Source organism: Ovis aries, chromosome 6 (genome assembly GCF_016772045.2).
Source record: "Ovis aries strain OAR_USU_Benz2616 breed Rambouillet chromosome 6, ARS-UI_Ramb_v3.0, whole genome shotgun sequence".
Lineage (NCBI taxonomy): Eukaryota > Metazoa > Chordata > Mammalia > Artiodactyla > Bovidae > Ovis > Ovis aries.
This window is the reverse complement of record NC_056059.1, coordinates 96,398,008-96,424,178: the sequence shown is the minus strand read 5'-3', so window position 1 is coordinate 96,424,178 and position 26,171 is coordinate 96,398,008. Positions and strand designations below refer to the sequence as shown.

The following is a 26,171-nucleotide window of genomic DNA, read 5'->3' as shown; positions in this document are numbered from 1 at the left end:
AGCTTAAGGGGTTCAAAATGGTAAAATAAACCTTTTGTTGCATCTATGTAAAAAATCAGACAAATCTAATGAGAGCAGCTTTAACTTATAAGAATAATCTTTCTTTGAAATTATTATGATATAGAGGAGAGAAGGCTCTCAGGGAAAATTGTAAGAGGCTTTGAGAGTTACACATTAAATAGTGGCTATCTTGAATGCTCATTTAGATTTTCCCATCTTTGATATTACAACTCTGTAAGTTCTCAAAGTCACATAATGATTTAAATACTTGCATCTGATAAATGCAAGACAGTTGTACTTGGTAGACTGCAACTAACTTTTGCATTGATTTTAGACCAATTGTGCATCTAGTTGTAAAGTCATTTCAGAATTTCTTATTCCCATTATATGCCTCTGCTGTGAATTTTTCTTGGCGTCAACATTAATAGCTACCAGTTTGTCATTAATTAATGAGTTAAAAATCTTTGACACATTCAGTTTAGTAAAAAATACATACACATTCTACCTGAGAATCGTGATTCTACTTTCTTTTAAAAATTGTTCCTTAACAGTAGATAACAAGAGTGCTAGAAATAATCTCATATATACAGCAACAATGACAAACATTGCAGTTGGTTGAGGAAATGTAGCACTTCGGAAACTGAATTCAAATTCACAGCATTTAAGGAGTTGCTATTAATAAAAGACTTCTGCCTGAAGTCACTACTAGGTCCTAGGAGAGATGGGACTCCAAGACAAATATAAATACAAGTAAAACAAGATATTGGGATAAGATCACCTACCTATTAAAAATTACTGAAAAAGAATAATTGACTAAACAAAGTAAAAAGACTCTAACCTTATTCTATAAAACCTGAGAAAAGTTGTAGATTTTAATGTGTAAAGGAAACCGAAAACTTTGTATAAAAGAAACTCTCAGTAAAATATTGCCCATGCATCTTAGTATAGACTGGAATTCAATTTTGATACATAGAATGTCAACAATGAGGATGTCTGTAACTACTCTGTCAGAAATTTAAAATTTATATGCCAAAAACATTATAAATGTTAAGATAGACATCTAAATTGTAATGCATCTTTAATATATGACAGCCAAAGGTTTTCTACCTTTTATATATAGAATACTTTAAATTTAATTTAAAAAAACTGCTCAAACTCCATAGAAAGTTGTGTAGAGGGCAAAAACTAATACAGGAGAAGAAATATAGTATGCTAACATGCATGTGAAAGAAACGTTCACTCCTGACAACAATCTAAAGTGAAAATTAAAGTGACCTCTAATAAATTTTAACTATAAGATTAACAAAGTTTCAAAAGTATGCAAAATAGAGCATGGTTTTTGGCAGTTTTAAACAGTTCAGGTATAACTGTAAATTAATATGGTCTAACTGCAAAGTGATTTGACAATATCTTTCTAAAGTTTTACAATGTATGTATCTTTTGACTGAGCAATTTCCTTTTTAGGAGTCCATCTTAAAGAAAAAAATCAGAAACCTGGTTATAGAGAGTTGTTGTTTAAACCTAGGTAGAAAAACAGAAACCAAACCTAAGTGTCCATGAGTGGGAAATTCTTATATGAAAGACCAGTGCTTTATAGGATAGAGTGAAGTGTTAGTTGCTCAGTCATGTCTGACCCTTTGCACCCTGAGGACTGTAGCCCACCAGGCTCCTCTGTCCATGAAATTTTCCAGGCAAGAATACTGGAGTGGGTAGCCTTTCCCTTCTCCAGGGAATCTTCTCAACCCAGGGATCAAACCTGGGTCTCCCGAATTGCAGGCAGATTATTTACCTCTGAGTCAGCAGTGAAGCCCCTACAGGATAGAACGTTATTTACACTGTTTCACGGCTTGATTTTTCCATTTGATAGTGTAAACAAACATCTATCCACACTAACACAACAAATTCAGTACACATAGCTTTAACTCATTTTTAGCTAGGTCTTCCCTGGTGGCTCAGCTGGTAAAGAATCTGTCTGCAATGCAGGTCTGGGTTTGATCCCTTGGTTGGGAAGATCCCATGGAGAAGGGAAAGGCTAGCTGCTCCAGTATTTTGGCCCAGAGAATTCCATGGACTGCATAGTGCACAGGGTGGCAAAGAGTTGGACACGACTGAGCAACTTTCACTTTCCTTGGTGGGTCAGTGGTAAAGAATCTGCCTACCATTGCAGGAGATGCAAGTTTGATTCTTGTGTTGGGAAGATCCCCTGGAGGAAGAAATGGCAACCCACTCCAGTACTTCTACCTGGGAAATCCCATGGACAGAGGAGCCTGGTGGGTTACAGTCCATGGGTCACAAAACAGTTGGACATGACCTAGTGACTAAACAACAATAACAACAATATTACTTCACTGCTATGATGTATCATAAATTATTTAATTATTGCTGTCAGTCATGGACATAGGGATTATTTCCACTTTTTATCTACTGCAATTAGCTTTTTACTTTTTAACAACTACTACTTTTACTAGTTTTAACAATAACTACTTTTTAACAACCTTCACATTTCTAAGTTGGTACAACACCAGAAAGCAATATCTGTTTACCCAGCCCAATTAAGTAGCACGTTAAACACATTCTCTCATTTAATCATCACAACAACCTTGTATAAAATAGTTTTTTTTTTTTAATAGATTTAACAGATGAGAAAACTGAGGTAGAGAAGTGGTCCAGAGGAGTTAAGGAATTTACCCTAATCACAAAGCTGATAAAAGTTTAACTCCAACTCATTTTCCCTATTGCCCCTCTTAAACAGCTTTTCTCTGCCTGAGTCCTAGGAGGTGTTCTCCGGCCTTTCCCACTTGTCCTGTTCTTTTTCTAGATCATTTGAACTGCTCTTTGGCATTTTGGAGAGTCCTAGGTCCTCAGGTTTCAAGTGGAATTCATTAAAAGGCTTAGGCAGGTTTCTGAATATCCTAAAATATTTTAATGTTACTCTGTGTATGCCAGCACGTGTGCATTTTCTTTTCTGAGCAAATCTATAAAATGTGTCAGAGTTTTAAGATAAGGGGCTAAAATAAGTTGTGTTTCCTAAAAGGTTAAGAGTCTAGTCTCTGGAGCAGCCTCATGTGCTTGTGAGGTAGTGTTCTGGGTTACCAAGTTGGGGGCTGCCATTTATTTCTTTGTCTTATCATGATTTTTTTACTCTTGCTCCAGCTTTTGGAGGCAATATACATTATCAAGGCCACTAATATGTACGCTGAAGCTCTCCCAACTAGCAATAACCATTTAGAGGTTATCAGCATGGGATTTTTCTCCCTTGTCAGGAGGCTTGATCACTGTTCATGCTATCGTGTTCCATGTTCCAACATATTTCAGTATCCCTCAACCTGCTTTGGGATTTCAGTGCCTCAGAAACTGTAGGCATTTAATGGGGTGGCAAATTGTTAAATAGTCATGAGACTTGACTACTTGTTTAGCTGTTAAGACTGAGAAGAAATCATGCTCTCTTTGAATAAACAGTAATTCCTTGACTGTGGTCTTGACCAACAGAGACTGTGCCTGACTCCTGTGTTTCTAGCACCTGCCTCTCTGACATTAGTTATCAGGTCTTTGAAACCATGAAGGAAACAACTATTTTGTTCCTATTTAAATCTTTTCATTCAGCTAGGAAAGGAAATGTTCCATTCTTTCCCATAGTCCTTGTACTGATTTGTAACACATTTTGTAAAAAAAGAGAGCACAAATTGGGGCTAAAGCAGTCTTCCTCAAATTTCTCCATTCTCACTTCTCTTTTGGTCTTACTTTTGGCTCATTTGAAGAGACCCTGATGCTGGAAAAGATTGAGGGCAGGAGGTGAAGGGGACGACAGAGGATGAGATGGTTGGATGGCATCACCGACTCAATGGACATGGGTTTCAGTGAACTCCGGGAGTTGGTGATGGACAGGGAGGCCTGGCGTGCTGAGGTTCATGGGGTTGCAGAGAACTGGACATGACTGAGCAACTGAACTGAACTGACTTTTGGCATAATGTTTGATTAGGCTGTTCTTCTAATCAGAAGCTTAACACAACAAATTTTCTTTGTCATGTATGTTTATTATATACTTTCTTTTCACTGCAGTATAAATATATACTTTTATTTTCACTGAAGATAAAACTTGGATGGTGAAGGGTTGTCATTCACACTTTCATTACTAAGCATTTATATATATATATATACACACATAATTTTAAATTACATATTTAATTTTTTTCTTTGTTCCAGCTCACCTTTTCTGTGCCACACCTTGTATATGAGTTCATTCATATATTGGACTTAACAACAATGTACTTATCTCTAGGGATTGTTTCATAAGACTGCATATAAAATTAAAATCAGTTTTCCAGGTCAGAAAGAGGGCATAGCATTTAAGTTTTAAGAGTTTTAATTCATAAAAGCTAATCTCTGTTGTGTAATTTTTAATGTATTCCTCAAGGCCATTGATTTTAGCAGCAGTTTGTTAAGTAAATACTTAATTTATATGTGGTAGACTTTCAGTTCAGGTATACCAGGTGATTGCCCAAGGGGAGAAAACATTTAAAAGCTTCTGAGTATGTGGGTGTTTTAGGGCTATAATCAACCAAACATTCAGTAATTTGGGCAGCAAAACCAGAAAACTGGCAAGGCCTCAGCTTTACTTAATAACTGCGACTGTGCCGCAGTTAAAAAGCAGTACTTACAAGAGGCCTCTGAGGAAAACCCAGAAGCCAAAAAAGTGGTGCTGGTGACTCAGTAAGTGTCCCCTGCCCCATTAATTCAAGGTTGTGTGGAGGTGAGGGAACACTGCTGGAGACTTGCAAGAAGGAAGTCATGGCTTCTCTTAAGCCTGTTCTGCTCAGTATGGGTTTTTCTTAAAAATGTCCGAGAGGAAACATACCTGAGCTCTGTAAAAAGACAACCTGTAAAATTGAGGACCTTCGCTGGGAGGGTGGAGCTTCAAGAGAATAAATGCAAACCATCTGCACAAAGGATGTAGGGACGTTAGGGGCCCCCATTTTGAGAAGAGAATTTTCCAGCCCATGACAGGCTCCATCTGATTTTAACATAGTCAGTGAATTGGGAGGCAGCATTAGGAGGCAATTAACACCTTTCCTACTAATATAGCAAGTGTTTGGGTGGAGGGTGGCTTGGGAGGAGGGGAGCAGAGGGACAGGAACTGTAAGGAGGTATTGCGGCAATGCTCCTCTGAATCAAGCAAACAAACAAGTCACTCCCCCGCAAAACAGAAACATATGTTGTCATTGGAAGTAATTTTAAATTTTAAACCTTGTTCACTTAGATATTCTTTCGCTTGTAGAAAAATAAAGTAAAATTTGACTTTCTTTTTTTGTGTGTTTTTTGGCATCTGTATCAGACAATAATGACTATACATATACTTTTTAAACATAATAAAATACCAAGTACCTAACACCTTGCCCTTGCCCTGGACACCTAGCATCAGCACTCCAAAGCAGGATAGGACCCCAGGGTTAACTCACCTACCAAGGAGAGAAAAGTACCAGAGTCAATTACTCAGGCCATTTTCAACTAAAAATAGCATTAGCACTACATATGTTTCGAGTGTCTAAGATCCTAAAATATTTTAAAATTAACCTCAAAAGTTTCCAGGATGATTTTTGGCCTTCCTATTCTTTAGCAAATATTTAATATTCAGTTTATTCATTCCACAGATGTTTACTAAGCACCTACGCTAGCACTGGAGATACAATGGCAAATCGACCGCAAATGACTTCCGCCCCATGTTTCTGTGTATGGTTCATAAGTCTTTGTCACATATGTTTCTTGTGAGCCTCTGGACTGACCTGCCTGACAAAATGATTCTTGGTGAGGCCATGATAGCAAGAATGGGTATCATCATCCTCATTCTATCATGATCCAAGTAAGGAAGGAAAAATAGCTGCAATTTACCAATGGAAGGTATTGAGGTCATTGGTATTGTGGTGGGAGTTAATCCAGAAGCCTTTGGTGTGTGGTCTGTACTTTCTAGTTGGTTCGCACAATCTCAGAAATGTGTAATTTAGACTACATAAAATTAAGACTATTGACTTATAGCTTGCTTTAGAAGAATGAAGTTTGATGACCTTATGGGCATACGAAAAGCTGTGTGCATGCTAAGTTGCTTCAGTTGTGTCCAACTCTTTGTGACCTCATGGACTTGCCTCCTCCAGGGGATCTTCCCAACACAAGGACTGAACCTGTGTCTCTTATGTTCCCTGCATAGTGAAACAATGAGTTTAGTCGAGTTCAGTTGCTCAGTTATGTTTGACTATTTGTGACCCCATGGACTGCACCACAGCACCAGGCCTCCCTGTCCATCACCAACAATTGGAGTTTACTCAAACTCATCACCATTGAGTCAGTGATGCCATCCAACCATCTCATCCTCTGTCGTCCCCTTCTCCTCCCACTGTCAATCTTTTCCAGCATCAGGGTCTTTTCCAGTGAGTCAGTTCTTCACATTAGGTGGCCAAAGTATTGGATTTTCAGCTTTAGCATTCTTCCTTCCAAAGAACACCCAGGACTGACCTCCTTTAGGATGAACTGGTTGGATCTCCTTGCAGTCAAAGGGACTCACAAGAGTCTTCTCCAACACCACATTTCAAAAGTATCAATTCTCTGGCACTCAGCTTTCTTTATAGTCCAACTCTCACATCCATACATGCTAAAAATCATGGCTTTGACTAAATGGACCTTTGTTGGCAAAGTAATGTCTCTGCTTCTTAATATGCTGTCTAGGTTGGTCATAACTTTTCTTCCAAGGAGAAGGTGTCTTTTAATTTCATGGCTGCACTCATCATCTACAGTGATTTTGGAAACTCAAAAAATAGTCTGTCACTGTTTCCATTGTTTCTCCATCTATTTGCCGTGAAGTGATGGGACCAGATGCCATGATCTTCGTTTTCTGAATGCTGAGTTTTAAGCCAATTTTTCACTCTCCTCTTTCACTTTCATCAAGAGGCCCTTTAGCTTTTCTTCACTCTCTGCAATAAGGGTGGTGTCATCTGCATATTTGAGGTTATTGATATTTTTCCTGGCAATCTTGATTCTAGCTTGTGCTTCATCCAGTCCAGCATTTCTCATGATGTCCTCTACATATAAGTTAAATAAGCAGGGTGACAATATACAACCTTGACGTACTCCTATCCCGATGTGAAACCAGTCTGTTGTTCCATGTCCAGTTCTAACTGATGCTTCTTGACCTGCATAAAGATTTCTCAGGAGGCAGGTAAAGTGGTCTGGTATTCCCATCTCTCGAAGAATTTTCCACAGTTCATTGTGATCCACACAGTCAAAGGCTTTAACAGTCAATAAAGCAGAAGTAGATATTTTTCTAGAAGTCTCTCACGTTTTCAGTGATCTAACGGATGTTGGCAATTTGATCTCTGGTTCCTCTGCCTTTTCTAAATTCAGCTTGAACATCTGGAAGTTCATGGTTCACATACTGTTAAAGCCTGACTTGGAGAATTTTGAGCATTACTTTGCCAGTGTGTGAGATGAGGGCAATTGTGTGGTACTTTGAGCATTCTTTGGCATTGCCTTTGTTTGGGATTGGAATGAAAACTGACCTTTTCCAGTCCTGTGGTCACTGCTGCGTTTTCCAAATTTGCTGGCACTGAAACAATAGCTAATAAAATATCACTTTGCTAAAGAGCTTCTATCAAATCAGCTAATCTTTAAGCTCACCAGAAGAGACATTTGAAAATACTCTTGGGCATATATCTGGAAAAACTGTAACTGGAAAAGGTATATGTACCCTAATGTTCATTGCAGCACTATTTACAATAGTTCAGACATGGAAGCAAGTTTAATATCCAGAAGATGTGGTACATATGTAAGTCAGTTCAGTCATGTCCCTTTCTTTGTGACCCCATGGACTGCAGCACACCAGGCCTCCCTGTCCATCATCAACTATCCAGCTTGCTCAAACTCATGTCCATCAAGTTGGTGATGACATCCAACCATCTCATCCTCTGTTGTTCCCTTCTCCTCCTGCCTTCAATCTTTCCCAGCATCAGGGTCTTTTTCAATGAGTCAGTTCTTCACATCAGGTGGCCAAAGTATATATATATATACAATATATATGTTGTATATACATATATACAATAGAATATTACTTGGCCATAAAAATAATGAAATATTGACATTTGCAGCAACATGAATGGACCTAGTGATTATAACATTAAGTGAAGTAAGTCAGACAAAGACAAATATCATATCACTTATATGTGAAATATAAAACAAAAAAAATGATACAAACATATTTATTTACAAAACAGAAATAGATTCACAGACATATAAAACAAACCTTTGGTTACCAAAGAGGAAAGGTGGGGTGGGGGATAAACTAGGAATTTGGGAGTAACAGATATGCACATATTGTATATAAAATAGATAAACAACAAGGACATATTGTATAGCCAAGGGAATTATATTCAGTGTTTTGAAATAACCTGTATAGGAAAAGAATGTGAAAAAGAAAAAACTATATATATTTGTGTGACTGAATCACTTTTATACACCCTAAACTAATACAACATTGTAAATCAACCATGCTTCAGTAAAATAATTTTTTTTTAATGGGGATTCCTGGGCCTTGCCACAGACAGATGCAGTTCGAATCCTTAGGAGGCTGAGGCCCAGGGCTCTCCTGACTGGCTGGTGTGAGGAGAGAGGACGGGGAAATGCTATCTGGAAGTCGAGGAAATTGCTGCTAAACAAGTCCTCGTGGACTGGATGTAGACGAAGAGCTCTTGTGACAAGAGTTTGCATTCCAGCATAGCTCATTTTTATGTTTGAACAATTGTGATTTTCCAAGAGAGGAGACTGGATTGTGGAGCTCCTGTTGCATAGCGAAGAGTATCGATATGTAAAGAGATAAGAAATACATCTGCTAAATCAGTGCAGTCTGCGTTACACTTGACTTCCAAGTTCAGTGACACTTACGGTGAACCAGAAAGGTTTATGATACAATAGTGTCTTTTATTTCTATTTGCTATGTCTAATTTCGGGTGCCTCAATGGGAAAAGAACTTACCTGCAGTGCAGGAAACACAGGAGACATGGGTTCGGTCCCAGTGTTGGAAAGATCCCCTGGAGGAGGAAATGGCAACCAACTCCAGCATTCTTGCCTACAGAATTCCATGGACAGAGGAGCCTGGCAGGTTACAGTCCATGGGGTCTCAAAGAGTCAGACATGAGTGAGCGACTAAGCATACAAACACACATGTCTAATAAAAACCACACATCTTTAAGATCGTTTAACATATTTTTTTGTTTATTTGCTTGTTTTGTTATTAACCATTTATCAAGCAACTATATTTAAATACACTCTATTAGACATAAAATGAAAAGTGACAGAAAGGAGCCTTGTGACATGCCGTGCTGAGTGCCTTCAGTCGTGTCCAACCTTTTGTGACCCCATAGTTTGTAGCACGCATGGCTCCTGTGTCCATGTGATTCTCCAGGCAGGAATATTGCAGTGGATTGCCATTTTCTTCTGCAGAGGATCTTCCTGACCCAGGGACTGAAGCCGTGTCTCTTCAGGCTCCTGCATTGGCAAGTGTGTCCTTTACCACTAGCACCACCTGGGAAGCCCTAATTTCCTATTTTTCATACAATTGATTTTCTCTTTTTTTTTTTTTTTTTTTTTTTGCACACCATTGGAATTTAGCCAGCGGAAAAATAACCTCCTTTCAGGATGGCTTAATCATTTTCATACTCAGAAATTTTGATTATAAGTCGACACAGATGGTACAGATTTTTGTTGAACTGTACAGAACAGCAAAAACTCACTAGATTTGGCTTCCACTCTTGGACTTCAAGTTTCTCCCAAAATTTCTCTGCTATTTCTCTCCTTCCTGCACCTTGGTCTCAACCCTGCTTGCACTTAAGATTTACCTGGGAACTTTTAAAAAGAAAGGATGTCCAGGCAGACCTTCCACCCACACCAATTAAACTACAGTTTTTGCTGATGAGGCCAGGCATCAAACACTATAAAACATTCTGGGTGATTCTGATGTCTGGTCAATGCTGAGAATGACTCTTGCCAAAAGGAGCTCCTCTCCCTTCTCATGCAGCCTCATGCCCTGTGCTTCCACACCTTTCTATGTGAAGTTCCTGCCTACTAGAATACCCTTTCTGCTCTTGTTCTCATGTTTTCATCACATCCATCTTTTAAATTCTGGTTCAGATGCCATTTCTTTCACTAACTTGTTTTTGAATGCCTTGTGAAGTGAAAGTCACTCAGTTGTGTCTGACTCTCTGCAACCCCATGGACTATACAGTGCATCGAATTCTCCAGGCCAGAATATTAGTGGGTAGCCTTTCCCTTTTTCAGGGGATCTTCCCAACCCAGGAATCGAACCCAGGTCTCCCACAATCCAGGCAGATTCTTTACCAGCTGAGCCATAAGGGAAGCCCTTTGAATGCTTTAGGTTGAAAGTAATCTCTGCCTCCTTTGTGTTCTTAGAGCATTTTTTTCCCTCTCAGGTCACTTTCCAGCTTGCATTTCTGTGCACATTAAATTTTTGCACCCACCCACCAGTTAACCTGTAAGATTTTTTAGGGAAAGAAAGCCAACTTTCTGATTCACTTTTTATACCTCACTGTGCCAGTAAACACAGGAAGAGGAGGATGGAAGGAAGCATAAAGAGGTGACAGAATGACTTAAATGACATCCACCCAGCTTATCTTTTTCTCTATTCTTATCCAGCATTAAAACTCTCTCTCTCTCTTTCTCTTTCCTAAGTGTTGGAGTTAAGTGACATTTCTCAACCACTTTTTCTACGTTGATATATTCTTTAAGTTTTGTCTTTTCTTGGATGATCAGATAGTTGCAGTATAAAAAGCATAACTCAGAAACCTTCTAACTACAGTGCATCCCCTAGTTCTAGTTCTCTCTGATTGTTATAGTCTCATCTTCTCCAGTCTTTCTCCCTAGTCTATCCTCATTTACACTCTCTAATCTCCTTAAAACATACTGGCATCCTGTTATTTCCCTGCACAAGAGCCTGGGCATATTTCCCTATTTCCCATCAAGTGTGGTCTAAGGTAGCTTATCTCGGCCACTGCCCCTGACTTCAGACATGGGATAGCTCCTCTCAGCCACCGCCCCAAGTCTGAGGTCAGGGGCGGTGCCCGGGAGGAGCAACCCTAAGTCCGAGGTCAGGGGCAGCGCCGGAGAGGAGCAACCCCATGTCTGACATCAGAGGTGGTGGCCAAGAGGAGCTACCCCACATCCAAGGAGCGGTGGCTGCGCGGGCGCAGGAGGGCTGAGAGGAGCTACTCCATGTTCAAGGTCAAGAGGGGTGACTCTTCCAAGGTAAGGAGCAGCAGCTGCGCTTTGCTGGAGCATCCGTGAAGAGATACCCCAAGTCCAAGGTAAGAGACATCTAGGTAAGACAGTAGGTGTTGCGAGAGGGCATCCGAGGGCAGACACACTGAAACCATAATCACAGAAACCGAGTCAGTCTGATCACATGGACCACAACCTTGTCTAACTCAATGAAACTAACCATGTGGGGCCACCCAAGACAGACGGGTCATGGTGGAGAGGTCTGACAGAATGTGGTCCACTGGAAAATGGAATGGCAAACCACTTCAGTATTCTTGCCTTGAGAACCCTATGAACAGTATGAAAAGGCAAAATGATAGGATACTGAAAGAGGAATTCCCCAGGTCATTAAGTGCCCGATATGCTACTAGAGATCAGTGGAGAAATAACTCCAGAAAGAATGAAGGGATGGAGCCAAAGCAACAATACACAGTTGAGGATGTGACTGGTGATAGAAGCAAGGTCTGATGCTGTAAAGACCAATATTGCAGAGGAACCTGGAATGTTAGGTCCATGAATCAAGGCAAATCAGAAGTGATCAAACAGGAGACGGCAAGAGTGAATGTTGACGTTCTAGGAATCAGTGAACTAAAATGGACTGGAATGGGTGAATTTAACTCAGATGACCATTATATCTACTACTGTGGGCAGGAATCTTAGAAGAAATGGAGTGGCCATTATAGTTAACAAAAGAGCCCAAAATGCAGTATTTGGATAAAATCTGAGTTATCCTCAATGGTGAAAAATAAAGACTCCATTACTAGCCATTCACCATTGCAACAGAAAAGAAAATCAAAGAGGACACTAATAGATGGAGAAAATATACCATGTTCGCGACATATAGATCAATGGAACAGAAAGACAATCTCTTTAACAAGTGGTGCTGGAAAACTGGTCAACCACTTGTAAAAGAATGAAACTAGATCTTTCTAGCACATAGGCAAAACACTCTCAGACATAAATCACAGCAGGATCCTCTGATCCACCTCCCAGAATGCCAATAAAAATTAAAAGCTTCTGCACAACAAGGTGAAAAGACAGCCTTCTGAATGGGAGAAAATAATAGCAAATGAAGCAACTGACAAACAACTAATCGACATTTCTCCAAAGAAGACATACGGATGGCTAACAAACACATGAAAGATGCTCAACATCACTCATTATTAGAGAAATGCAAATCAATGAACCAATCAGAATGGCTGATTCTGCAAGCAATAAAATCCCAATGTTCATCGCAGCACTGTTTTATAATAGCCAGGACATGGAAACAACCTAGATGTCCATCATATACACAATGGAGTATTACTCAGCAGTTAAAAGAATTCATTTGAATCAGTTCTGATGAGATGGATGAAACTGGAGCCGATTATGAAGTAAGCCAATACAGTATACTAACATATATGGAATTTAGAAGTAGTGATTGAATCGCCTATGTCTAAGGATGCAGCAATGGGGGATGACCCATGTATGATTTAAAAAATGACAGAATGATATCTGTTCATTTCCAAGGCTAACCATTCAATATCACGGTAATCCAAGTGTATGCCCCAACCAGTAATGCTGAAGAAGCTGAAGTTGAATGGTTCTATGAAGACCTACAAGACCTTTTGGAACTAACACCCCTAAAAGATGTCCTTTTCATTATAGGGGACTGGAATGCAAAAGTAGGAAGTCAAGAAACACCTGGAGTAACAGGCAAATTTGGTCTTGGAGTACAGAATACAGCAGGGCAAAGGGTAATAGAGTTTTGCCAAGAGAGCACACTGGTCATAGCAAACACCCTCTTTCAACAACACAAGACAAGACTCTACACTTGGGCAACACCAGATGGTCAACACTAAAATCAGATTGATTATATTCTTTGCAGCCAAATATGGAGAAGCTCTATACAGTCAAAAAAAAAAAAAAAAAAAAAAACAAGACCAGGAGCTGGCAGTGGCTCAGATCATGAAATTCTTATTACCAAATTCAGATTTAAATTGAAGAAAGTAGGGAAAACCACTAGATCATTCAGGTATGCCCTAAATCAAATCCCTTATGATAATACAGTGGAAGTGAGAAATAGATTTAAGGGACTAGATCTGATAGACAGAGTGCCTGATGAACTATGGAAAGAGGTTCATGACATTATACAGGAGACAGGGATCAAGACCATCCCCATGAAAAAGAAATGAAAAAAGCAAAATGGCTGTCTGAGGAGGCCTTACAAACAGCTGTGAAAAGAAGAGAAGCAAAAAGCAAAGAAGAAAAGGAAAGATATAAACATCTCAATGCAGAATTCCAAAGAATAGCAAGGAGAGATAAGAAAGCCTTCCTCAGCTATCAATGCAAAGAAATTGAGGGAAACAACAGAATGGGAAAGACTAGAGATCTCTTCAAGAAAATTAGAGATACCAGGGGAATATTTCATGCAAAGATGGGCTCGATAAAGGACAGAAATTGTATGCACCTAACAAAAGTGGTGTTGGAGAAGACTCTTGAGAGTCTCTTGGACTGCAAGGAGATCCAACCAGTCCATTCTGAACGAGATCAGCCCTGGGATTTCTTTGAAAGGAATGATGCTAAAGCTGAAACTCCAGTACTTTGGCCACATCATGCGAAGAGTTGACTCATTGGAAAAGACTCTGATGCTGGGAGGGATTGGGGGTAGGAGGAGAAGGGGACAACGGAGAATGAGATGGCTGGATGGCATCACTGACTTGATGGACGTGACTCTGAGTGAACTCCGGGAGTTGGTGATGGACAGGGAGGCCTGGTGTGCTGTGATTCATGGGGTCGCAAAGAGTCGGACATGACTGAGCGACTGAACTGAACTGAACAAAAGCAGTCTAGTCAAGGCTATGGTTTTTCCAGTAGTCATATATGGACTGTGAGGATAGCTGAGCACCGAAAAATTGATGCTTTTGAACTGTGTTGTTCGAGAAGACTCTTGAGAGTCCCTTGGACTGCAGGGAGGTCCAACCAGTCCATCCTAAAGATCAGTCCTGGGTGTTCATTGGAAGGACTGATGCTGAAGCTGAAACTCCAATACTTTGGCCACCTCGTGCGAAGAACTGACTTATTGGAAAAGACCCTGATGCTGGGAGGGATTGGGGGCAGGAGGAAAAAGGGACAACAGAGGATGAGATGGCTGGATGGCATCACCAACTCGATGGACATGAGTTTGAGTGAATTCCAGGAGTTGGTGATGGACAGGGAGGCCTGGTGTGCTGCAATTCATGGGGTCGCAAAGAGTCTGACATGACTGAGTAACTGAACTGAATAGAAGGAGAAAATATTAAGGAGAGGTGGCAAGAATATACAGAACTGTACAAAAAAGATCTTCATGACCAAGATAATCACGATGGTGTGATCACTCACCCAGAGCCAGACATCTTGGAATGAGAAGTCAAGTGGGCCTTAGAAAGCATCACTACGAACAAAGCTAGCGAAGGTGATGGAATTCCAGTTAGGCTATTTCAAATCCTGAAAGATGATGCTGTGAAAGTGCTGCACTCAATATGCCAGCAAATTTGGAAAACTCAGCAGTGGCCATAGGACTGGAAAAGATCAGTTTTCATTCCAGTCCCAAAGAAAGGCAATGCCAAAGAATGCTCAAACTACTGCACAATTGCACTCATCTCACACTCTAGTAAAGTAATCCTCAAAATTCTCCAAGCTAGGCTTCAGCAGTACGTGAACCATGCACTTCCAGATGTTCAAGCTGGTTTTAGAAAAGGCAGAGGAACCAGAGATCGAATTGCCAACATCCACTGGATCATCAAAAAAGCAAGAGAGTTCCATAAAAACATCTATTTCTGCTTTATTAACTATGCCAAAGCCTCTGACTGTGTGGATCACAATAAACTGTGGAAAATTCTGAAAGAAATGGGAATACAAGACCACCTGACCTGCCTCTTGAGAAACCTATATGCAGGTCAGGAGGGAACAGTTAGAACTGGACATGGAACAACAGACAGGTTCCAAATAGGAAAAGGAGTACGTCAAGGCTGTATATTGTCACCCTGCTTATTTAACTTATATGTAGAGTACATCATGAGAAACGCTGGGCTGGAAGAAGCACAAGCTGGAATCTAGATTGCTGTGAGAAATATCAATAATCCCAGATATGCAGATGACACCACACTTATGGCAGAAAGTGAAGAGGAACTCAAAAGCCTCTTGATGAAAGTGAAAGAGGAGAGTGAAAAAGTTGGCTTAAGGCTCAACATTCAGAAAATGAAGATCATGGTGTCTGGTCCCATCACTTCATGGGAAATAGATGGGGAAACAGTGGAAACAGTGTCAGACTTTATTTTTTTGGCCTCCAAAATCACTGCAGATGGTGATTGCAGCCATGAAATTAAAAGACGCTTACTCCTTGGAAGGAATGTTATGACCAACCCAGATAGCATATTCAAAAGCAGAGACATTACTTTGCCAACAAAGGTCCGTCTAGTCAAGGCTATGGTTTTTCCAGTGGTCATGTGTGGATGTGAGAGTTAGACTGTGAAGAAAGCTGAGCGCCGAAGAATTGATGCTTTTGAACTGTGGTGTTGGAGACTCTTGTGAGTCCCTTGGACTGCAAGGAGATCCAACCAGTTCATCCTAAAGGAGGTCAGTCCTGGGTGTTCTTTGGAAGGAATGATGCTAAAGCTTAAAATCCAATATTTTGTCGACCTCATGTGAATAGTTGACTCATTGGAAAAGACCCTGATGCTGGGAGGGATTTGGGGCAGGAGGAGAAGGGAATAACAGACAATGAGATGTCTGGATGGCATTACAGACTTGATGGACATGAGTTTGGGTAAACTCTGGGAGTTGGTGATGGACAGGGAGGCCTGGTGTGCTGCGATTCATGGGGTCACAAAGAGTTGGACAAGACTGAGCGACTGAACTGAACTAGTACGAGGTCCTCACCAGTTCTGAATTCAAGGCTTTTCTTGATCTTTTCTTGCTTAATTCCCATTCCACTCCTTCTCCAGAGCAATTCAACAGCTAGCCTTAAATATTTAGGTCTCCCTTTCCTTTGTTAACACTCATCAACCTTATCTTTGCTAATAGGTTTCATTCTTGGTATCATCTCCATCTCTCTGAGTTCAATTCCTAATCATTCTTTAATTTCAATTTAAAGATTATTTCCTCCATTATTCCTTAACCATCTCAAATACTCTCCCTGCCTTAGATAGAAAGTCATCTCTCGACTGAATCCCAAAGCATTTCTATTTTTTTGTAGCATATCACTTTCCTCCTTAGGTTGCCCTTATATTCTTTACATGCCTGTTTTCTTAAAAGTCCTGCAAGCACTTAAAGGGCAAGTGTTGAACTCATACGCTCATCTTTATGCTCCCTATGGTATCTCATATTTAAGTTTACGTTTCACCACTAGTGTCTACTAATAACGAAGTCTGTGACCCTGAGCAAGTCATTTAACCTGTTTGTGTCAATTTGTTAGTAAATCAAAAACATATTCTAACAGTCTGAATTTGAGATGGCTTAAATTACATATTCCTGGGACTGCACAAGAACACTTGGAAGCACATACTAAAATAAAGATTCCTGCATAACTTCAACAAAGCCTAAAATTATGGCCACACTACTAGCTGTTTCCACCAATAAGTTCCTATAATTATTTTTTCCTGACTTACTTGGATCAATACAGAGTGGTGTGACTGTGCCCTTTTTGACTGTTACTGCTAGCTCAAGCATCAGTGACATAATATACTCCTCACCTTTTTGTTAATATATAGCATTGCATTTGTGTTTGGAGGGAATCATACATTCAATCATTTATGCCATAAATATTTATTGAGTATCTATTAACCAGACATTTTTCCAGGTGATGGGTTCTGTTCTCACATTAGTAAATAGAAGAGGGGAGGGGGAAGGGGAAAAAAAAAAGGTGTAATTATGAAAGATTTTTCCTATTTTAACTATTCTAAACAATCTCTCATTAGTAGATTATGAAACTTTTAGACCACCTATGTTAGGCTAAGACTCAAAGCAAACTTTTTCATGGTTAATGTTTCCTAAAAGCAAAAGGAAAATTCCTTTTTTTTTTTTTTCATTTGTGCAGATGATGCAGAGGAGTGAGTACAAAGTTTGTCCACTCAATCCTTCTAAAGATAATACACTGGAAACATTTTGGTGGGTGTGAATCACTCAGACAAGCATTCTTCACTCAGAAATAGAAACTGGCCTTATTTGTTCCAGATGTTACACAGCTGCAGGGAAGTTAAAGCCAGTGGTCCTGTTTTCAATGCAACCAAACTCTTATTGCATTTGGAATTTCTTAACCAATGAACTCATGTTACTTGTTCTAAGACCTGCACAATTTTCTTTTTTCCACTCTTTCCATTTACAAACAACTCTGCTTCAAGGGAACCGCACTTCAGAATTAATGAGTCTACATCTGTGTTGTACAAAGGAAACACATCCTGTTTACCACTGTCTCCACCTTTCATTTATCTCAACCTCTTTAATATCAGGCGTAAAATATCTCAAAGAGAGTGCTTGAAGGAAAGGAAGAGGAGAGTTGAGTTGTATGGTTCTTAATATTTTATAGCTCTTTAAAGATGGAATTATGATATGTTCATCTTAAGAAGAATTTCAAGCAGAATTGTTAGGGAGGATATTGAGTATAAAGATGTAACTCAAATTGTTTGTAGTTTGAAAAATTTGACTTATTAGCTTATTTCTTGACTTGCCTGTAGGTCTGTAAGAGCTGCTGTGTTGATGCATGAAATATAAAATGATTATGGCTCTTTGAAGAGGGTAAATAAGTTAAGAAATTAAGTAGGTGATATACATGCTAATTTTATATCTAGTCCATAAAAATGAAAATATATGTGTTCTATTTTGTTTGAGAACACTTGTGTCTGGGACACAGAGTACCAGATCTTGAGATTATTGTTTTAATAAATAAGACTTTTTCAAATTGTGGTTCATGGACAATCTACAGCAGAATCACACTGGTAGCTTTATGAAAATATGTACTTTGAGGCCCAGTTGAGTTAGAATCTCTGCAAATTGGGCCTGGGGAGCTAGAGAGACTCCAGAGATCAGAAAACAACAACAAAGTCTCATCTTCCAGCTGTGAACAGCAAAGTCTAGAGAAATTAAGTGAATTTCTCAAAACCATGAAACCAGTTAATAATAAATTAAAGGCCTAGAATTTTGTTTATTAATGCTAAGACCAACATTCTTTTGTTAGTTTTTATCCTTCAAAAAGATTAAAAAAAATTTAAAGGAACATAAATACCCAAGTAGGGGCTTCCTAAGTGTCTCGGTGGTAAAGAATCCACCTGCCAAAGCAGGGGACACAGGAGATTGGAGTTCGATCCCAGGGTCAGGAAGATCCCCTGGAAGAGAAAATGGCAACCCACTACAGTATTTTTGCCTGAAAAATTCCATGGACAGAGGAGCCTGGTGGGCTATAGTCCTTAGAGTTGCAAAGATTGGGTACTCCTGAGCAACTGAGCAAGTACCCAAATATCACTATATGTCTCACTTAACAATTCTTTTATATAATATATTTTATGAAAGTGTTAGTTGCTCAGCTGTGCCCAACTCTTTGCAACTCCATGAACTGCAGCCTGCCAGGGTCCTCTGTCCATGGAATTCTCCAGGTAAGAATATTGGAGTGGGTAGCCATTCCCTTCTCCAGGGGATCTTCCCAACCCAGGGATTGAACCCAGGTCTTCTGAATTGCAGGCAGATTCTTTTACTATCTGAGACACCAGGAAGACTAATATACTTTATACATGTATAATATAATATACAATAATATACTTCTATCATTAATTATCCAAATCCTTGTTCTCCAAGATTTTGGAAGTACCTTTCCTTCAGACTCACCATGAATCTTTTGAGTTATAATTAAAATCTTCCAGGAAAAAGAGGAACACGTTATGTTTCATGGATTATTGATTAAGTATTTGAAATTTCATGATTGATTATTGTGGAAATGAGTGCTTATTAATTAAAGCTATTCAAACCATTCAAATAGTAGTTTGGATTCAGTAATGATTCTTCAAAGACATACACAAAAGCTATAATTGATGGCATACATTCTTGGTATATGTATATGGCACAAGTTAAAATGGAGCCTTAAAATAATCTGTGTGATGCCATTCAAAACTGACTCAAAAACTTGTTCCACACATGTTAATAATGATATTAATCATTTTATATGTTTTCTTATGTATGTAGTTTAGCCTACAAAAAGGAAAAGACTCTGTAAATGCTATTTGTTAAGTTTTCTATAATTTGCCTCAAGTGATAGTGTGCTGACACTCATTTGGAGCTTCCCTGGTGGCTCACTGGTAAAGAATCTTCCTGCAATGTGGGAGACCCGGGTTCAGTCCCTGGGCTGGGAAGATCCCCTGGAGAAGGGAATGGATTCCCACTCCAGTATTCTTGCCTGGAGAATCCTATGGACAGAGGAGCCTGGCAGGTTACAGTCCATGGGGTGGCAAAGAGTCAGACACGACTGAGCAATTTTCATTTTCACTTTCTGACACCCACTTATGAGTAAAGAGGCACTATCAGAGACAAGATGTGCACATATACTTCTCTGCTATTCGTAAGTGAACACTCATAAATGCATTAAAGACAGTATTGCTTTCAGTGTTAGTCACATATAAAAAAGGGATATTAGAATTCTGAGTATGTATGTGAGATGAGAGCCTCTCTTTTGTAAATGACTCATCACCAAATTCAGTGACTAGACTCCACAGAATCAGAGCAAAAAATGGATATAAAGTCTACTGGTTCTCTGACCTAAGTCTGCTGCCAGGCAAAAAGGAGTGTTCTCACATGTGAGTTCCATTTATTTATTTTTTCTTTTTTTTTCTTAATCTATCTACTTTAAAGCATTTTAATAACAATGTTGAAGACAATGTAATAGAATCACAGACTATTTTGGAATACATTTTCTTATATTAAAAAGTTTCAAAAACAAATTGGGGATGAAATTATATAACTTCACCCTACTCAGCTTTATTCAGTTGATCAGTCTACTTTTGGGTGCCTGTTACCTAACAATCTACAATTTGAGGAACTTAGAAGGCAAATAAACATAGTTCTTATTTTTAATAGCCTAAGATTTTCCATTAGTCAAATAGACAAATTTAATTCCGGGTCCAATCACACTAATGACTCTTAAAAGATGTTTTTAAGTGACCCTTCTTTAGAATTTAGACACTTTGCCTTATCAGACAAGATGTAACCCTCACATTTTAAAGCATCCATAGTGAACAATAGAATCTTCCTTGGTGGCTCAGACGGTAAAAGCATCTGCCTACAATGCGGGAGACCCGGGTTCAATCCCTGTGTCGGGAAGATCCCCTGGAGAAGGAAGTGGCAACCTGCTCTAGTACCCTTCCCTGGAAAATCCGATGGATGGAGAAGCCTGGTAGGCTAGAGTCCATGGAGTCACAAAGAGTTGGACACAACTGAGCACCTTCACTCACTCATTCAGTGAACAATAAGTAAGATTTTAAGTCTACTACTACTAATGTAATGAAGATATAGTGATTCAAAACACTTGTTGAACTTGGGAGTTTGAGATATAAATCCTAGTTCTGCCATTTCCCTCAGGTACCTCCCATACCCTCTCTAACCTCACTTTTTTGATCTGTAAATGAAGACATGTAATGGTGCCTGTGTCAGGCGGTTCTGAAGACAAAATGAACCAACACCTTACAGGAGCTTGGCACAGAACTTGATACATTACAGTCATCCCTTAGTATCCTCTGGGGATTGGTTCCACGACCACCTGTAGGTATCAAAATCCTCTCTTGTTCAAGTCCCTCATAAAAGTGCAAACACGTGGACTCCCTCTTAGTAGTTTCTGCCTCTAAGGATATGGAGAGCTGAGTATTTAGAGTATGTACTACTTGAATGATTTAAAGTTACTAAAAGGGAGAGTCCAAAGGAATCTTTTTTCATGGTGTTTCAACTGATTTTATCAAGGCTCACAGATGCCTTGCTTGTAGCCTTAAGTTGTCTACTTGGTGTCCCCTTGAAATAAGCTTTTCCCCTCAAATTCTTCCCTGTTGGTTTCTGATAATTTATTAAGTTTTGAAGTTTTTTGTTTCTTTTTTTAAAATATAAATTTATTTATTTTAATTGGAGGCTAATTACTCTACAATATTGTATTGGTTTTGCCATATATCACGCTTGTTTCCACATAGCTTTTCATTTATAAATTAAAAAAAAAACTTAAGGTCAATTATTTAATACTTTTTTAGTGATACGTAGAGATACAATAAAATATAATGAGATTCATAAATGTAAAAGCAGATGTACCTTAGGGTCCACATTGAGAATTTTTCTGTCTCTTTTGTATTTGAAAAGTAAGCCTTCTGGATTATCGGCAATCACTTGGTAGTTGGGGGTTGAATTCCAAACAGCAATATGACTGTCCCAGTTGTAAAAACTATAAAAATAAATATTTATTAGGAATTAATATGCATAATGAATTAAATGGACAAATATATTCCAGACAATATTTGGGGCAGGTCAGCTTCAAGATAAATGGATAAGATCACTGTCTATAGAACCATGCAGACCACAGGTGTGATTAAAATTCTTGCAGAAAAGATTAGACTGGGTTCTCAATCATTTGGATTCATATTTATGACTATTTTGCATGATTTCCTGGTTTGGACACTCAAAGATCTAGGGCCTATTCCAGTATTATATTCCCAGGAAGAAGAAAATTGATGTAATTTAAGGCTATTTCTTCTAGCTAAGACTCTTCAGGTTATTGAATATTCAGGGAATTAAGTAAGAGACTGTTTACTGGAAGGAAAAGTAGGCTAAGTCACCTCTTTTCATTCAAAACCAATTAATTCATTTATTTAAGGCTCCATTTTTCAATGATACGTTTCCCAGGCAGGAAGAAAACTACTTGTGTTTGAGAGGTGACCACAGGCCAGGCATGATGTGATATATTCTACAACAATATCCATATGAAACTGCTCTTACTTTGCAGACAAGGCAAAGATATCAGAGGAGTTCAACTAGTATAGTTAACATTCTAAATCTAATATTTCAACCCAGATCTGTGTGTTTCAAAGCATACACACACTCTTTCTTCCACTCAGCAATGCCTGTTCAACTCTTTCTTTGGATGATCTTCTATGGAAACTTTGTATTTTTTCCATGTCTTATTTTATATCTATTTGTCAATACAAATATAATGCTGTTATGTGTTAGAAGCATCCTCAACATACTTATTTTTACATATCTCATTTCCATTAACACATTTCTAATATTATGTTTGCTTTTAAAATGACAGCTGTAGAGATAAGACATGTATAGCTTACAGCCCAGTATGCCTCTCAAATATTTTTAATATTTATTTTTAATCATTTCCCCCTTATCCTATTTCTGGGTTGTTTTGCCTTCTATGACTGCTCTTCTTCATTTTGAAAGAGTAGATTTCATTGATTAAAATCACCCTGAATTACATTGTTTTCTGAGGCATCAACTTTTTGCTATTACCTGAAAGTGTGATATGTTTACCTTCAAATATTTTAATATTCAAAACCTGATTTTATAGATCATATATCTTCAGTGGTGCATATGAGTGAGAACTAGTGTCTCTCTTCGCCTCTTACTTCTTCTATGCTCAAGACATACTAACATCTGCCCTTTCTGAGGCGTAGAGTTAGAAAAAGAAGTTTTCCAACCACCTCTGTCTGTTTTGTCAACCCTTCCCAAGAAAGCAGGAGTGACTATCTGATTAACAGATTGAGGGCAGGAGCTGAACATTCACGCTTTCTAGGTCCTCACTCTAGTCCGCTTTTGGCAGGCTCAGTGCCCAATAGGTTGATGATAGGAGAGCTGCCAATAGTACTGGTGGTAAATTCAATCCAGTAGAAAAGGAATTACAAGACAGTTTGACTTCACACTCAAAATTCAGCTTAATTCATAATAAGGAAGATAAATTGACCTCCATCCTCCTGGGTGTTCAGTTAAGAGACTGACAAACTGGAATAAGGGACATGGGTGTGATTCTCAACCTTAAGTGTCTGTGTATTGCTGAGATATATAGATAGAGACAATCTCACTAAAATGCTTGAGTCATAGTTATGCTCTGAAGGGCATGGTTTATATCACACATTCCTATCTTATTGCTCAGACTTCAAATGAAAAGCCTCATTGAAGTTCAGGCAGATTTTTTTGAATATATATTAATATGTATATACACACACTCTTTATGTAAGAAAGTCAATTCGTCTAGCACATGGTACTTTTGATGAAGTGGCTTGGATTTTTTGTCAATACTTTTTGTTCTCCTATTCAGGGAAGGGTAATAAGCTTCATTTCAAATGCCAATTCTAATAGCTAATTATTATTATTATTTAATAATGATAACTAACACATTTAATAAGCATCATGTACTGGGTAATGTTTTGAGACTAAGGAATCTATTATGTCATTAATCTTGTCAACCCCATGAAGTAGGCAGAAAGCTATCCCATTTTATACACAGAGCCCAGGTGATCGTGAAGTGTGTCTGTGGATGAAAATGAGGAACTGGATTTAATAACATACTGAAAAGTGGATTTAATGGTTATGAGAAAAATGTCAATGAAATAAGAGTCTAGATTACTCTCAGATTTCTGATTTGAATACCTAAGTGGATAGAATTATTAATGTTTCAGTTCAGTTCAGTTCAGTCGCTCAGTTGTGTCTGACTCTTTGCGACCCCATGAATCGCAGCACGCCAGGCCTCCCTGTCTATCACCAACTCCTGGAGTTCACTTAGACTCATGTCCATCGAGTCAGTGATGCCATCCAGCCATCTCATCCTCAGTCGTCCCCTTCTTCTCCTGCCCTCAGTCTCTCCCAGGATCAAAGTCTTTTCCAATGAGTCAACTCTCCGCATGAGGTGGCCAAAGTACTGGAGTTTCAGCTTTAGCATCATTCCTTCCAAAGAAATCCCAGGGCTGATCTCCTTCAGAATGGACTGGTTGGACCTCCTTGCAGTCCAAGGGGCTCACAAGAGTCTTCTCCAACACCAGAGTTGAAAAGCATCAATTCTTCAGCGCTCAGCCTTCTTCACAGTCCAACTCTCACATCCATACATGACTACTGGAAAAACCATAGCCTTGACCAGACGGACCTTAGTCGGCAAAGTAATGTCTCTGCTTTTGAATATGCTATTTAGGTTGGTCATAACTTTCCTTCCAAGGAGTAAGCGTCTTTTAATTTCATGGCTGCAGTCACCATCTGCAGTGATTTTGGAGCCCCCCAAAATAAAGTCTGACACTGTTTCCACTGTTTCTCCATCTATTATTAATATTTACTAGGAAATAAAACACAAGGTAGGGTACAGATTGCAGGAAATAGAAGGGATTATTTCAGTTTTAGATGTGTTCAACTTGAAATCCTCAGGAAATATTCAAGAAAATGAAAGCAAAGTTCTTGGTTTGTGCTGTTTACTGCCATATTCCCAATTCCTTTTTACAGCCCATGCCTGACACATGGTAGATACTAAATGTATAGTAACAGAATAAATAGGATGGATAAATTTCTAAATTTAGAGTTTTCTTAGATGGAGAAGGGGTTTCCCCAGTAGCTCAGTGGAAAGAATCTGCCTGCAATGCAGGAGATGTGCGTTCTATCTCTGAGTTGGGAAAAATCCCCTGGAGGAGGAAATGGCAACCCACTCCAGTATTCTTGCTGGGATAATCCTATGGATGGAGGAGCCTGGCAGGCTACAGTCTGTGGGGTTGCAAAGAGCTGAATGTGACTGAGTGGCTGAGCATGCTTAGATGGAGTACCAGCATTACCAGCAGTATTTAAATTCCAATAGGTGACTGAGATAGACAAAGGAGAAAATGTGAATAAGAATGAAATCTGGGGGACTTCCCTGGTGGTTCAGTGGTGAAGACTTCACCTTCCAATGCAGGGGGTGAGGGTTTGATCCCAGATTGGGGAACTAAGATTCCCATGTGCCTTGCAGACAAAAAACCAAAACATAAAACAGAAGCAATAGTGTAACGTATTCAATAAACATGTTAAAAATGGTTCACATAAAGAAACTTAAATAAAATATTTTAAAAAAGAGTGAAACCTGGGGACGTCAATTTTATAGGAAAAGAAGAGGAATCAGTAAAGGAAATTAAAAAATAGTGATCTGAAGCATCAGGAAGAACCAGGAGAGTTATTTTATTGCAAAATCTGAAGAGAGAAGAATATATAAAGAAACAGTACTTTAGGAAAGATTATAGTGCCAAACGCTTTACAATTCAGATAATGTATGAAAAGAGTTCATCTGAAATTTCACTTGGAAGGATATTACAAAAAAACAGTTGCAGGAAAATGGTGGGAGCAAAATTCATTTATAGAGAATTTAAGAGAAGATGAGAAAAGATCATTGAATAAAAAATTCCTCTATTAATTTAGTTATGAAGGAAACAAGAAAACTAGGACAGCGCTGAAAAAGATATAAAAAAATCAAAGGTCAGTTTTTTTTTTAGGATGAACTATTCTTGAATTTGTTTCCATGATGTGAAGAGGGAAAAGTAGAGAAAGCAGGATCCTAAAGTGGCAGGAAGTATAAAAAGGCTTTATCATAAAAAAATTATATATGAGATGATATATTTAATATTATATATATCTTCTATGGAGATTAACTTGATTTTAGTAAGAATCCTGCAAGCTGTTTATTTCTATTCCTATTATATAGATGAGGGCACTGGAGCTAAGGGGCTTCCCAGGTGGCTCTAGGTGTAAAGAAGATGCTTGCCAATGCAGGAAATGAAAGAGATGTGGGTTTGACCCCTGGATCAGGAAGGTCCCCTGGAGTAGGAAATGGCAACCCACTTCAGTATTCTTGCCTGAAAAATTCCATGGACAGAGGA

The 26,171-nt window shown here is 38.9% G+C and overlaps 1 protein-coding gene across 2 annotated transcripts in view; it reads right to left on the bottom strand.

The window, feature by feature from the left end:
• CFAP299 (cilia and flagella associated protein 299) overlaps nt 1-26,171 on the bottom strand; it is a 697,822-nt gene that overhangs the window by 11,650 nt on the left and 660,001 nt on the right. For both annotated transcript variants that reach the window (XM_060417651.1, XM_027970763.3), the window contains exon 5: nt 21,601-21,730. In XM_060417651.1, the coding sequence (XP_060273634.1) occupies nt 21,601-21,730 (130 nt within the window). The remainder of the gene's footprint in view (nt 1-21,600; nt 21,731-26,171) is intronic.